The sequence below is a fragment of the Macrotis lagotis genome, chromosome 2, assembly GCF_037893015.1.
Source record: "Macrotis lagotis isolate mMagLag1 chromosome 2, bilby.v1.9.chrom.fasta, whole genome shotgun sequence".
NCBI classification, from domain to species: domain Eukaryota; kingdom Metazoa; phylum Chordata; class Mammalia; order Peramelemorphia; family Peramelidae; genus Macrotis; species Macrotis lagotis.
In genome coordinates, this window is record NC_133659.1 from 182670306 (window position 1) to 182685911 (window position 15606).

General features: G+C 33.9%; 1 protein-coding gene across 1 annotated transcript in view; it reads left to right on the plus strand.

Annotated features, from left to right (window-relative positions):
- Window positions 1-15606, plus strand: part of CA10 (carbonic anhydrase 10) — a 668840-nt gene that overhangs the window by 274510 nt on the left and 378724 nt on the right. Inside the window, exon 4 of the mRNA XM_074223688.1 lies at window positions 5507-5649. Coding sequence (XP_074079789.1) covers window positions 5507-5649 — 143 coding nt within the window. The remainder of the gene's footprint in view (window positions 1-5506; window positions 5650-15606) is intronic.

Here is a 15606-nt window from a genome sequence, read left to right on the forward strand (position 1 = left end):
TCCAAAGATATTAAGTGACTTTCTATGAGGGATCAGAACAAGAGATGTAAAAAAGTAGGAGTCTAAGTAGCAATCCTAAAGAAATGAGTATGAAGCTGGAGAATAACAAAACAAGTTGTGGGTTGTGATTCAATTATAAATGTGCACCCTATATTCCTTCTGGCTAGAAGAGTTGTTTTGGTAGTGTAGATTTTGAAAGGAGAGCTGTTAAATTTGAAGGAGATAACACTTTTAACTGATTCATTCAGGTTAAACATTTTCAATGAAAGACCCTACTGAGCTGAAGTGCTAGCACCAGGGGTGGGGAACCTTTTTTCTCTGCCAAGGGTCAAAACTTAAAAATTATCCAAATATTTAATTAATTCATCCCTTAAAAGCTCCTATATTTATTGAATTTCGAGTTCCTCCTCAGATTTCCTTGGAAGTGTCAGACCAAATGATTTTGCAGACCTTATACATCCCTCATTCTGGAAATTCTCCACTCCTACTCTAGACTCAAACAGGCTGGACTTAATCTTGGGTAAAAATAATTAAATGATTCTTTGGCTCTTGCCTCATGCAGTGTTTTCACTGAGAAAAACAAAAGTTGACTCAATTCTACCCTAACTCCTGGGTTTCCCCCTAGAGATAAAAGAGCTTATTTCATTACCAGGTCTTTCTCCAGTGAGAGGGGCAGTGGGGGAGGGTGTTAGGGGAGGGAAATTCCCAGCTTTCTTATAAATACCAAAAACAACAAATGTAGGAAAGATTTTCACTTAATTCAAAAAAATACAAAGAACTCTTTTTTAAGTCCATTGATAATAGAGACAACCGGTGCATACTTTGGTTTCCCTCAACCCCCCCCCCCCAAAAGAAAGAAAAGAAAGCAGGAAGGGGGGAGAAAAGAATTAGTGATCTGGGATATTTGGACTCTAGTCCCACCTCCAGCAATTTTTAGAGGTATTGCTACAGTGTTCCCCAAGTGTAATGGAGGTTTAGCAATGTCTGCTCTGACTCTAAAGGAAAATCAGTTGAAGCTTCATTGTGAGCTCCCCAGAAAAAAAAGTACATCTCAAGAAATTATCACTTGCACAATTGATATTCAGTGTCAGAAGTAGGAATCAAGGAATCTATTAGTGTTTAGGGTCAAAGTTGCATTCAAGGAATCATTGCCTCCTCAGAAAAAGGAGTCAAAAGAAATTTCTTCTCCATATAGTCAATTCTTATGAAGTTATAGACTTCATAGAGGTGGTGAAACAGCTACCTAGGTAATACATCATGCCAGGCGCTATTGCTAAAGTACAAAACTAAATGAAATCTCATCTCTGCCTTCAAGCAACCTATCACTAAACAGGGGTTGTAGAGTAGGCATTAGAAGTATAGAGGGAAAGTCCAAATAGAACACACACACACACACACACACACACACACACACATATATATATATGTATGTATATATGTATATGTATATGTATATATGAGAAAGAGAGATTACTCCTAGCTCAGAAATTGAGGGAAGCTTTCATTTTGTTAAGGGGGTTGATTGAGAGGAGGGATTTCAATAGGAAATGATAGGGGAGGACAGTCTGTGTTCAGGATGGTCTGTGGCATGGAAACAAAGTGGAAAAGCAAAATTTAGTTGCTCATTGATCTGGAGCATAAACATGAAATGTGAGATAAGACAGAAAAAATGAATTGGATCTAAATTTTGAAATGGGTTTCGATTCATAAACATTTATAGTCAAAGTAGGAAATAAGGGAATAAGCATTTTTCTGTAATGCCTATGTACCAGACCCTTTTTCAATTATTATCTCATTTGATCCGTTTACTGTACAAGGTAGGTGCTGTTATTATCTCCTTTGATTTGCCCACAGTCACACATCTATATAGAAAATGGAGGCCATATTTGAACTCTGTTCTTCCTGATTCCAGGCCCAGTATTCTAGTCATTGTCCCTAAAGAAAGACTTGAAGTTTAACTCCAAATTGAACTGCCTCTGTAAACAAATCTTTAGAATGTTCTCACTTCATCCTACCCCAATTATTTATCTAAATAGAAAAAACCTGAATGACATTCTACATTGAAATTCATTCAACTGAAAATTTAAGTTTAATATAGAAATTTAATGTATCATTTATATACATATCCTGAGAACTGAATGCTATTTTTTCCTTTCCATTAAATAAATGTTTTTTATCTCAATCTGTGAACAATAGAATAATAATGTGCAGCTTGTCTAGATGAGGGCACAATCAAATTACCATGGTAGGATTTCATATTTCTGTCCATAATTGATGAGTGAAAGTGATTTTTAATCTGTTTTTGTCATATTCTGGTTTTAACAACTTACCAAAAGTAGTTTGTAGTATCGGGGCACATGATGTAAGCAAAAGAGCCATGAGTTGAGAGTTAGAATCAGGTTCTATTCTTCCTTGGACAAGGTATATGCCACATCTGGGCTTCATTTTTCTCACTTGTAAAATGAGGGGTTATAAATAGATATTTTGTCAAAATATGGACCAAACAAGTCTTTAAAGAAAGACTGAAAACTATCCATACTACAGGAAATGTTGCTCCAAATCACTATGGGCAAGGTATATGCCTCATCTGGTTCATTTTTCTCATCTGTAAATGAGGAAGTTAGCAATAGATATTTAGTCAAAACATTGATCAAATAGTACTTAAAAGAGAAACTGAAAACTATTCCATATTATGAGAAATATTGCTCCACATCACTAATGTAAAAAAAACTACAAATCTAAACAAATCCAAGCTTACACTTTATCTTCAGTAAATTGGCAAAGATGGCACATGCAGGAATCATATTAAAGAACTTGTGAAAAAAAATAGATACATACACTAATAGTATTATGAAAAAAGAAAGAAAAATACCTTATGTTTCCTTTTGGCTCAGAGATTGCTTTTTCAGTTTCATTCTTGAGAGGGATCAGAATAAGGTCCATGTTTAACAAAATATTCATAACAGCATTTTTCTGGTCTAAATTAAGAGATATAAAATAGGAACATCTCAGGTGGGGCAATAGCCAAATAAATCATAGCGTGAAAATGTAATGGAAAAATCACTGCCTTAAAAGAACTGATAAATGTAAGAGACTCACTGAAGCTTGAGCTTATTTCAACTGATGTAGAATAATCTAATCAGACCTAGGATCATAGACCTAGAACTAAAAGCAAGGGATTACTAGAACCAATTCCAAAGGACTTGCAAGAATGAATTGCTAAATTTTCATTGTGAGTGTTTACAACTTGGAAATCAAAAGCACTAAAATCAGGACTAATTTGCTATTTTATACATTGTTTATCAATGAATCATAAAGACCATCCACTCTAACTGTTGTAAAGAGCATATACAATGATTATGCTGTCAATGAAACTGAATTTTTATAATTATGATGACTAAATTTGACCCCAAAGAAAGGATGAGAAAATGCATTGCATTCCTTTGGGAAAAATGGGGGATTATGGATATGGATACATATGCTGGCATATACTAGCTGATTTTGTTAATTTGTTTTTTAACATTTGTGAGAAATTGGGAAATGATATAATGTGATGTGATATGATGATATGATATGATATAGTATAATATAATTAAATTAATATAATATAGTACTATATAATATAGTACATTATTGAATAAATATAATATAATGTATGATAAAGAAAAAAAGAAAGTTCACAGGGTAGAAGAGGAGAAAGGAGCTATGTGAATTCAAAATGTAATATAAAAATAAAAGCCATCAAAAGTCTTTTTAAATATAAAATTAATATTTAGAAAATCCAGCATACATTAAAGCTGATATCAATAGTTTTTCATTCATGCTTTAAACTTTGCCAAGCACTTCATTTATCCCATTTGGCCCCCAGAACAAATCTAAAAGGTAAATTATGAGTTTTGTTTTTGTTGTTCAAATCAAGTCTGATACTTCATGATCCAATTTTGGGACTTTTTTAGCAAATGTTGGGATATCTTATAGATGAGAAAACTGAGGCAGAGTTAAGTGACTTGCCCAGAATCATACAACTAATAAGTAGCTGAGGCCAGATTTTAACCTATGAAGATGGGACTGCCTTACTTCAGAGCCAGCACTCTATCCATCATGCCACCTAGCCTTCCCAAATACTGTTATAACTTTATTATAGAAATGAAGAAACTGAGGTTCAGAAGACAGAAATACTGCACTGGATCCCACAGCTAGTATCTGAGATGGGACTTACACCTATCCTTGGGACTTTATACTTTAAATCTATCACCCTACCTATGATGCCAAGGTGCCTTCCCAAATTGGTGTTAAATTTATATAAGGGTTAATAACAACTTAAAGGGTACAATGATAGAATATAGTGGATGATCTTCAAGACCTGTCCCAGCCTTGAAATTCTGTTAGTCTATGAGTAGCTGTCTCTAAAAAATTCAAGCTTGCCAAATATAGAGTATCCAAAGTATCTTCAAATCATTCCCACCTAACAGGATCCACTTTGTCCTTCCTAATCTTGAGATATGAAAGGAGGTGACTTAATACTGATAGCTAGCATTTATATGTACTCTATAGTTTGCAAGGTATTTTGCAAATATTATCTCATTTTATCCTCATATCAATGCAGGGATGCTGTTGTTGCTTAGTCATTTTTTTTACTCATGTCGAACTCTTTTTGACCCTATCTGGGATTTTCTTAGCAAAGATACTGGAGAAGATTGTCAGTTCCTTCTCCATTTCATTGACTAGATGAGGATACTGAACTAAATAGGGTCACACAGCTAAAAAGTATCTGAGATCAAATTTGAAGTCAGTTCTTGGTGATTCCAGGTCCAGTGTTTGTATCCACTCCACCACTAAACTACCTTTAAGTCATTTGCCTAAGATCACAGAGCAGAAACAAATAAAAACTGAAATTTAGGTACAGTTCAAAGAGTCAAATTTGATTATTCTGGAGTCAAATGATCTGAATTCAAATCTCTGTTCCTCTTTTTACTATCTGTGTTAGTTTTATTAATGGAATTTAATTCCCTAGGATCTTACCAAAACCTATGGGTGAATGGCATCCTTGCAATGCCACCATTGATATAAAATTTTGAGGGCATTTTATACAGAATGAATAAAGAATCATAAAACTTTTGGCAGTCAACCAATGAGATTTCACATAGATGACATGGTTTTACAGTATGATTCTCTCAAATCTTATAATATTTGCTTAAAATTCCTATTGACAAGAATTCCACTTATGCTGAATAATAAATATTTACAAATTACAATAAGATTTTCTCTCTGCTCATCTAAGTTGTCTCTTATCTTGAGTTTTGTAGATCAGGTAAGGAATTTATTGGTGCTATCACTGAGATGACCAGATAGTATTGACACTGTTGCAGTCATCTTTGTAATACAATGTGTGCTTTATCTATTTGCGAAAGCTGATTCTGCAGTTTGTGTTCCAGATATGTTCTTTTCTCTTTCCTCAGACTTCATTCCCCCTCTAACTCTTCATTGCTCCCGTTTATCTTTATAGTTCCTTCCTTCTGGGGATTGGTCAACTCGGCTTGGAATCTTTGCTCTGTTGGAAAACGACAGTCGCCGGTCAACATAGAAACCAGTCATATGATCTTTGACCCTTTCCTAACACCACTACGCATCAACACTGGTGGCAGAAAGGTAAAGAATATTGTCATGTTCGGTATTTTAAATTAAGGATGATGTAATGCTGGTTACTATGATGTTCTTCATGCCCTTTTAACAGAATAGTCTCTTTCCTCTTTGGAATTCCATAGGCTTCAGACAGAATGTCAACAAATTTATATTAGGTGCAAATTGTACATTATTGCTTTTCTCACCAGCTATTGCAGCCTTCTTCCTTCTAATTACCTTGTACCTCTTGGAGATTGCCCAAGGTCTTGTCCCTTGCTGCTTTCCAAAGGTCTGGAAATAGTATACTACATTACTTGCAAAGCACATTGGGAAAACAGACTGCCCTCTGAAATGTGTTTGCCTGGATCCTCAATGACTTCTTTCTCAATGATCAGCTTAAAGATTTTATATATATAGTGGAAGATAGAGGAAGGGAAATAATAGAAAATTCAGACCTTAAGCATCATAGGATTAAAAACAAACAAAAATGACCCTAGATGATTTATTTTTAAAAATCAATAATTAATCTTCCTAGAGAAATCTTACTGCCTAAGAATGTTGCCTCTTTTACAGAAATGCTTAGCTCTGTTTTGTGGTACCTACACCAAAATTGGCCTCAGAGATGGTGACCAGATTCTTAATTTATACACCAATAATCTCAGTAGTTATGGCTCTTTGCATTATTCCAAACTTCTTATGTTAGCATTTTTCTTTACCATTATATTTGTATTTAACTTCCTTCTGGTGATGAGTCAATAATAAAGCTTGGGGTGTGGGGGGGAATTACACATGGAAAGTTGACTTGAACTTTATTTATAACTACTTGTGAATTTAAGAATGTTTTAAAGGACTTCTCATGCAAAGAAATGAAGTGTGTAATGAAAGGCAGTTTTGGGTTTTTTTTTGTGTTTTTTGGGGGGATGGGATTCATTTAGTATCAGGATTCATTTATTTTCTTTGCTTCTCCCCTCTTCTTTTGCCTATTGACACATCAGTATTCACTAATCTCTCTGCCAGACCTACTTCCCAATTTGATTGAGGTCCTGATGTAATTAGAAAGAGATTCTTTCCTCTTCAATACTTGGGATTTTTGTCATGTCATTGTCAGTCTAATGAATCCTTAGGGAATTGTCAGTGAATTACTCAAATTATACCAGGAATTAAAGGATGTGTGTAACTGGATACTAAAATACGTCTTCTTCTGTGTTTAGATTTATTCATTTATTTATTTATTTATTCATTTATTTACTTACTTATTTATTTATTTATTTATTCTGTTTAACCATGCAGAGTTTGTATGTTATTCTAGGTATTCATGGAATTACTTCATGAACTATGCCAGGAAAGGACCCTGAATTCATCACATAGCTCATTCCTCACCTTCCATAAAGGGATGGTGACACCTATAACATACACATATATACACGATTTTTTTTTTGAGATTAGCTCTCCTTAGACTCTTTTAGCCCAGGCTATAAATTCAGCTACCACAAATAACCATTGCTGATTGATCTGGAATTTTGACCTACTTCATCACCAATTGGGGCTGGTTCATCCTTCCTGGATAAACCTGGATTTTTCCTGAACATCAGAATTCTTTAAATCATTCAGTTCACCACTTTTAGCCTCCCAATAAGCAGAGGCTACAAGCATGTGCTACCATTACTAGCCTACACCTTGGAGATTTGTTTTAAGCTATATGTTCTTGTAAGTTAATCCATTGCCATTCAAGAAGAGAAAAATGCACCAAGTTTAAAAATGTTTTGATTCTTACTAAATATCCAATCTAAATGGGGTATTTATGATTTCTGGAATTGTAAGTTTGGCTTTTCCCACAAGATAAATGGCTCGTAAATTAGCTATAGTTTCTAGCTCTCTCCAAAAATAATTTTATGGTTTCCAAATTCTGTAAGGTACTTTTCCTTTTATCCAATCTATTCTCTTTTTTTTTAACTCTTATTTGATATTTATTTTTCCCAACTACATGTAAAACAATTTAAATCTTTTTTTAGACTTTTAGCTCCAGATTCTCTCCCTCTCTCCCCTTCTTTTCTCTCATTGAGAAGGCAAAGAATTTGACATGAGTTAAACTTATGTAGTCATACAAAATTCATTTGCATGTAAGTCATTCTGTGAAAGAAAAGAAACAAAAAAAAAAGAAAAAGAAAGGAGCTAAAGAAAAATTATCTTTGATCTACATTCAGGCTCTACCAGTTCTTTGTCTGGAGATGGACAGTACGTTTCATCACAAATCCTAAAGAATAGTCTTGGATCATTGTATTGCTGAGAATAGCTAAGTTATTCATAGTAGATCATCATTCAACATTGTTGTTACTATGTACAATGTTCTCTTAGTTCTGCTCATTTCACTTTTATCAGTCATGTAAGTCCAGGATTTTCTGAAATCTGTCTGCTCATAATTTCTTTTTTTTTAAATTTTATTTATTTAAGGCAGTGGGGTTAAGTGACTTACCCAAGGTCACATATCTAGGCAATTATTAAGTGTCTGAGATGGATTTGGACTCAGGTCCTCCTGACTCTAGGTTGGGCATTCTATCCACTGCACCACCTAGCTGCCCCTTGCTCATAATTTCTTTTTTTTTATTTGAGTTTTACAATTTCCCCCCCAATCTTACTTCCTTCCCCCCACCCCCTACCCCCCCACAGAAAGCAAGCTATCAGTCTTTACTTTGTTTCCATGTTGTGCATTGATCCAAATTGAGTGTGATGAGAGAGAAATCATATCCTTAAGGAAGAGACAAAAAGTCTAAGAGATAACAAGATCAGACATATACAGACAAGATATCTGTTTTTCCCCCTAAATTAAAGGGAATAGTCCTTGAACTTTGTTCAAACTTCATGGCTCTTTATCTGGATACAGATGGCACTCTCCTTTGCAGATAGCCCAAAATTGTTCCCAATTGTTGCACTGATGGAATGTTGCTCATCATTTCTTAAAGCACAAGAGTATTCCATCACAATCATATACAGCTTGTTCAGTCATTCCCCAGTTGATGGAAATCTCCTCAATTTCCAATTCTTTGCCATCCGAAGAAGAGCATATATATATATATATATATATATATATATGAAATTAGCAATTTTCCCATATCTTCTACAATATATCCAAATCCATTTTCAAATATTTGGGTTATTGGAACCATGTAATGCTTGCAACATAAATATTTGTATCTGATACCATGTGTGCTGCTAGCCGTCAGCAGAATTGTCAGATTGTCTGATGCTTCTGTTTACATTTTCAAAAGGTGGGAAATGAAATCCAGGTGGTGTGAGGATAAACGGACTGGCAATGACAGAATTTAAAAACTGGAGCCAATAACTAAACCGTGTTGGTAACTTTTTTCAATTCAATTTTGCAAAATGATGCATTTAAAATAACCATTGTGAGACACTATGAGGATATATGGATTTTAATAGCTATTCTTAATGAGATATTGCCTCTCTGGATACATTGTGATATTTCCCAGAATGGCCTTTCAGGATATCTTTGGGGCAGGAAAGCACTTTCCTAGGAAAGGGAAATATAATTAATCAATCAGTATTAAGCATCTACTTTATGCCAAGTCCCAGGGATACAAAACAAAACTAAAAAAAAAATGGAAACAATCTTTCCTCAGAAGGAGCTGAGAAACAACATGATTACTTTATCTTTAGAAAGAAAGGGAGAAGAGGAGAAACACAGGACAGATGGTATGGTTTAGAGACAGTCTTCCATACCCTCTAACAAATATATATTTAACAACAACAACAACAAAAAGCAACAACAGCAAAAGGTTTAGAAGTAAGTGGATTTCTTTGCAGTGTTTTGAAGAAAGGCCCTATATTTGCAAGTTTGAAATGCTGTGTATTAACAATAATCACATTAACTATATTTTATGTTTTTGAAACATGTTAACATCATTCTAGATGATGCTTTAAATAAAAATGGCTCATGAAACCACTCTAGCAATGGGCTTGCCTTGTTTCTGTTTTTTTGGTTTCAAAATCTTTAACATGGCACATTGCTCTGATGATGAATTAAAAGCTTTTCTCAGCATGAACTCAGATTGAAATCCAACCTCAAATCAGAAACATAACAAGGTTTATTCACTAGGTTTCAATAATTAGGTGGTAATCAAGATCAACTATGTCACCAGTATTACACAGGAATTTTGTTTTTCTTTTAAAGCTGTGCTTCCTTATTCTACTAAATTACTTCTTTTAATTAATCAGTTTTCACTCCCAGTTTATATTAGATAATATATTTACCTGACCTTCCATGGCTGAATTATAATGACCTTCTGAACCAAGTACAGACCCTTAAGAGTTTAAAAGAGTTTAAAAAACTCTTAAGAGTTAGAGATCACCCAGTTGAAGCTGGACTTTGAGCATGAAATTCTTTTACATCATTTTCAACTCATGGTTCTCCTAGTCTCTGTTTCTATTTGCTATCATGGCACAACGGACAAATTATTATAATTGGAATCAAAAGACCTATGTTCAGAGTTGAGCTGTGCTACTTGCTTGTTATGTAGCTGAGCAAATCAATCTCTTTAAGCCTCAGTTTCTTCATCAATAAAATTGGAACTTAACACTCATACTACTTATCTCATGATGTTATAAGGAAAGTGTATGATAGTATATGCAAAGTATATATAAAAGTGCTTTGTCAGGTACTACAAAAAATTAATGTAGCTTTTAAAGTAGCCCATTACATTTCTAGATAGCTCCAATTTTTAGGAAGTTTTTCCCTTCTATATTAATAAACTGCTTCTCTACAACTCCCATCTATTAGTGCTGCTCTGATACTCTATGGAACCATTTTTGATATGAAAATTTCTATATGAAACACTGAAAGAAGAATGATTACATAAACCCTGAGTCTTCTCTTCCCTGGGCTAAATCACTCTACCTTTATTAAGATGACTCAAAAAAGGTTCAATAAGGAAGAGATAATGAATTGTGAATAATTGAGAACCACAACTTGTGAGCCATCTCTTTCATTTTTGCCTGTGATTAGAACCAAGGACCCATTAATAAGATATACTGAGAAATATCTAAAGTGATTCTTTCTCACAGTTGAAAAATGGTAAAGTTCTACTACTCATCTAACCTATAAATGCTATTAACCTGACTAAGTCTCTATTTCCACTTGTGGCTAAGTAGAGTAGGCTATTTATGCTGTTTTGAATACATTTGAAAATCTATCAAACTTTCATGAAGGCTGTGTATCCTTTTTTAAAGAATTATTGGATTAGAAATAACCAAAAACTAACTACATTCCTTTAAGTCTTACAAAGAGTCTGTGTGAGTGTATATACATATACATGTGTGTGTATATGTGTGTTATTTGTATATTTGAACACAAACATATGCACATGTGCATATATGATGTGTGCTTATATGTGTACTGTGTGGGACTATACACACACACACACACACACACACACACACACACATATATATATATATATATATAAATAAAATTTAAGTTTCACCATAAAATTCTGTGAGGTGGATATATTTAACACTATTTTAGAGACAGAGTTGAGACTCAAAAATAAGTAAGCACCTTTTCATGGTTCCATTTCTCATAAATGTCAAAAGATACAGTAAACCTAGCACTCTCTTCACTATACCACACTGAGGTTTATGTTTGCTACTTCAACTTCCTTCTTTTATACATGAGAAAACTGAAGCACTATGAAAAACTAAATGACCTGATCAAGGTCACAATGGTAGTAGAAAAGCAAATCCATGATTGACATCCTAGTCTTCTGACCCCATATTTCTAGCACTACAATGACTCCTGGTTCATAATAAACTTTGGACAGTTTTTTTTAATTGCATATTTTTGTTATTCATTTAAATTCAACAATGTTAATGTTATTATGTTCAAATCATTCTACTAAATAATGATAGAAAGACAAAAAGACACTAGCCCCTGCCTTCCTGGGGCTTACATTCTACTCAAAGAATATAACATGAACATAGACAAATATGAAGTGAATGGAGCAGAAAGGCAGAAAGAGGTCATGGGGAGATCATATAGAGAGCACCAGAATTTTTTTTTAAAGGAAAGAACACCAATGGAGGAAGAGAAGAAGGGGAATGAATATCAGGGAAACCTTCAAGGAGGAAGTAGAATCTGAGCTAAATCTGGCAGGATGGGAAAGATTTTGGAAAGTGGAAATAAGGAGAGTATAGTGAGGGTCTAGGAAAAAGAACTATTTGGATGCATGGGGTGGGTCATGAAATATCTAGTTGCTAGAACAGCAAATGATCTTGTTTGACTGGCAGGTAAAGTGGAAGCAAGTATAAAATTCTATAAGATTGCAGTTTGATTGGAGTCACATTGTGAACTATTTTATTTATACTTTATCTGAGAATTTATACTTTATCTGAGAATAATACTTAATCTGAGAATAATAAAGTACAAGTAAAAATTTTGAAATGAGGTTTTAGATAGAAAAATAGACAGAAAGACACATACATATATGCATACATTTACATTAAATTGTATATATATTAAACCATATATTTGCATATGCAGATATACATACACACACACACACATATATATATATATGTATATGTATATGAAATGGGTTATTATTCAGTTGTTTCAGTCATGTTTGATTCTCCCAGAATCACATATCTAGAGGACCATAATCTGATGTCCCACACTCTCCCTGTGCTACCTAGCCGCTGAGATGAGATGCATGTGTGTTTGTTTGTATTTGTGTGTGTGTGTGTGTGTGTGTGTGTGTGTGTGAGTGTGTGTGAGAGAGAGAGAGAGAGAGATTAAAATCATTAATCATATATTCTACTCATGCAGAAGTAGTGTGCTATTGTGGATAGAGAACTAGTCAAAGCTATGCTGGTAAATGTTTAATATCCAGCTCTCCAAAAACTTATAACAATTTAAGGGTTTAATTTGAAATATAAATATTTTATTCATCACTGTCTTAAGTCTACACAATCAAGGACACAGTAACATAAACCCTGATTGTGGTGTTTGCCAATTTCTAATGTGTTAAGGTTGAAACTGAAAATCTGACAGAAACTGGCTTCAGTGTATATTTAGTGCTAGGCATAGAGCAGAGTTGGATTCAAATTTTCATTTTTGAAACTTTCTGTTTATAAGATACAGAGCAAGTTATTTAACAATATTTTTTGCCTCAGGCAAATTACTCACATATTTACAACACCATATACAATTTGAGACCTTGGTAGGAGAAGATGGCAAAATCACAATTTCTTCCTATGCATCAATGTGCATAGGAATGTGTTATATTGTGAACTGAGAGCTGTTCTTTTGTTGAATTCTAATCTCATCTATGTCTGAGTTTCCAAGGTTGGGAGGTCATTTAACCAAGCTACACAGAAAGTGGTGGAAGGAATTTCTTCATCTGGGAGTTTCCTATCATAACTGAAGGCATAGATCTAACCCATATGTCACATAATAATACGAATTAGATGGAACTTTACAATTTGTTTTTCTCTTAATCTTATGGTATAGGCAGGAAATGCCCTATTATTATCCTTTTACAGATGAGGAAGCAGTCTAAATTGTGACTCGTCTATAGTAACATATCTAAGAAATCATGAAGTTATAATTAGAACTCAGTTTATTTGATTTAAAATCCAGTGCACTTTCTACTACTTTGGTTGTTACTAAAAGAAACTTTTTTTTCAAATTTCTTTTCATATAAAAAGAATAACAAAGGGGATGATAACCTTCAGTAAATAGCCAGCTCAAGATGCATCTCAAGTTCTCTATTTGGAGTAAAAATACTTCCTTTAAAGACCTAGATTTATATTGTAGGGTTTAATCTTTCTTTTTATTTTTGGTTTCTTTGTCTTTTTGTTTGGTTGGTTGGTTTTGGATTAGTGGATGTCAGGGTTATAAATTATCAGGAAAAATAGTGATCATGATATGGTTTTATGACCAATGTTTCTCTATTTGTATTTGGATGTGCCCTTGACTTTTAAGTGGTTATAATTTTATGTCTAAGATTGCTTTCATCATCTGTATGTGTGTATAGTTATTTATATAAGAGCTAGTATTTTTTTGGTGCTTCAGGTTTACAGAGACTTCACAAATATTATTTGAGCATATCTTCATAACAACCCTAGGAAATGGGTGCTATAATTATCATCATTTTGCTGATGAAGACACTGAACCAGAAAAGTTAAGTGACTTCCCCAGGGTTACACAGCTTGTAAATGACAGAGGCTAGACTTTAAATCCATATCTTCTTTACTCTGGGACCAGCATTCTATTGAGTTTACTACCTAGGATAGTAAACTCAATACTCTAGTAAAGGGTAAACTCTTAACCTCCCAAAACAGTCCTTTTCAGTGTTGAATTGCTCTAATAGATATGAAGTTTTTCTTTCCATCAAGCCTAAATTTGGTTCCCACTTCTTTTCTTTGAAAGTTGTGTATGTATGTATATGTGTATATACATATATTTGTGTGCATATGTAATATATACTATTTATACATAGTGTATATTTAGCTGTGTATATGTATATATAAATAATGCATAATTTATATAAAATATATTTTATTTACACACAGTGTATATTTATGTATATATAATACATATGATACATATATAATATCTAATATACTTACAAATATGTGTGCACATATATATACATACATGTGTGTATTATACCCAGAGAAAAGAATAATATTATACATATGCACTTATATAAAAACCTACATATGTGTGTGTGTGTGTGTGTATGTGTGTGTGTGTGCATATAAAACCAATGGAACTCCTATTTGACTGACAGCTAATGGGATGCCTTGGAGCTAGTTCAACATTTCCAGAATTTGGAATGTCTTGGTATTGTAGGCAAAATTAGTGACACTGCTACAGCTGTTGCTGGAATCTTTCACTAGACAAATATCCAGATGTTATACGTTTCCCAGGTTTTCTGAATTGTGATAAACTAGAAAATTAAGGGAAACAGATTTTCTCAAAGAAGAGCAATGCTTTAGTTCCAGGGAAGACAGTCATTTGTAAACTTCAATGCACTGTATAAATGTGAGTCATTATCACAATTTCCCAATTTCAACTATCAACATAGAATATGATAAAAGGAAGAAATAGTCCCATGGTAATCTGTCTTAGCTAGATCATCTCAGAAGTTTTGTGCTTAGTTCTAGGTTCTTCACTTGAGAAGGACAGAGTCTATAGAAGAGGAAAGCTATAAATTTGAAAAACTTCAAATCTCTGCTATGTGAGCAACAGTTTAAGGTGTATGGGATTTTGTGTCTAAAGAAGAAATGAATGAATGACATATTTAGTACTACTATATTCAAATCAATAGAGATAGAAAAGCAAGATGGTTCCTGCCCATAAGGAGACTATATTTTATTAGGATGAGAAAAATAAATGGAGGCTGTTTTAGCAGCATGTCAAGGGACCAATTCCAGTGGTCCTCAGAGTATAAGAACAAAGCTAATGGTAATATATTTTCCTTAATGTCATCTTGAATGATAAATAGTATTCATTTATGATATTTGAACCATGTGACAAGGCCAAGGACTTTAATGGTGAGAACTTTATTTTCAGGATCTTTGGTAGCTTATGGAAGCTGAGAATGGGTTTAAAGGGTAGGTGGCTACTGAAACTGCAAATGTCATTTGTGCAGTCTTTTGTCTATTGGAGTTATTTCTATTTATGATTTCTTCAGGGACTAGAGTAGAAGCAAAGGTGCTCTGAGGGCACTTCATGCCTTTATCTCTGTCAGTTGTTTGGTGATTGGTGTTGATAGCAAGAACAAGGGGATTGCTCCTTTGGATGATGACTTTGAGGGCTAGACTGGTATCCCAGCAAATGAACGGGGTCACTATTGTTAAGTCTTTTTGGCACAGCATCCTGGGTTATCTCCCATAAGATCTTAGGGGAAATGCTATTTAAAAGATTGGCAGTGGTCTGACTCTCTTGGCACATGCTATCCCCTA